We start from the raw sequence: 497 nt of genomic DNA on the forward strand, positions 1-497 counted from the left end.
ACTAGTCCTAGAAAATAAGGTATAAAGTCTTTTCTGTTCTTCTTGTGGAGCACTCCGTCTCTATACATGGTTTTAGAATAGAAAGCGGTAAAAAAAAAACGGTTTCATTAACTACTGCTGCGGTGCGTCATGAGTTCACTAATAAGCCAGTAAACATACAAGCCTCTTACTAACTAACTAACCTAACTCACATATACCACTACTACCACTACCCTACTCTATTAGGGTTGAAGAGAGATCATGGGGGAGAAAAGCATATTTTAAGGCCTGTGTTCAGAGAGAGAGAGAGAGAGAGAGAGAGAGAGAGAGAGAGAGAGAGATCACGGGATGAAGTTATTCAAGCTGAAGGCACCCCAGCCTCCTGTAACTCTCTCCCTCCTCCCCCTCATTCGATTCGACCACCATAGAAAAGTCTCAGGATAGAAAAGACATTTCCTGGAAATAAATATTTACACTCATTTAATATTATTAGAAAGGCCTCACTCATGGTGCACATA

General features: G+C 40.8%; 1 protein-coding gene across 1 annotated transcript in view; it reads right to left on the reverse strand.

The window, feature by feature from the left end:
• Nucleotides 1-289, reverse strand: part of LOC106562539 (sodium/potassium/calcium exchanger 5) — an 18,782-nt gene extending 18,493 nt beyond the window's left edge. Inside the window, exon 1 of the mRNA XM_045689384.1 lies at nucleotides 1-289. This exon is cut by the window's left edge and continues 92 nt beyond it. Coding sequence (XP_045545340.1) covers nucleotides 1-68 — 68 coding nt within the window. The 5' untranslated portion in view covers nucleotides 69-289.
• Between the last annotated feature and the right edge of the window lie 208 nt (nucleotides 290-497).

Source organism: Salmo salar, chromosome ssa11, assembly GCF_905237065.1.
Source record: "Salmo salar chromosome ssa11, Ssal_v3.1, whole genome shotgun sequence".
Classification (NCBI taxonomy): domain Eukaryota; kingdom Metazoa; phylum Chordata; class Actinopteri; order Salmoniformes; family Salmonidae; genus Salmo; species Salmo salar.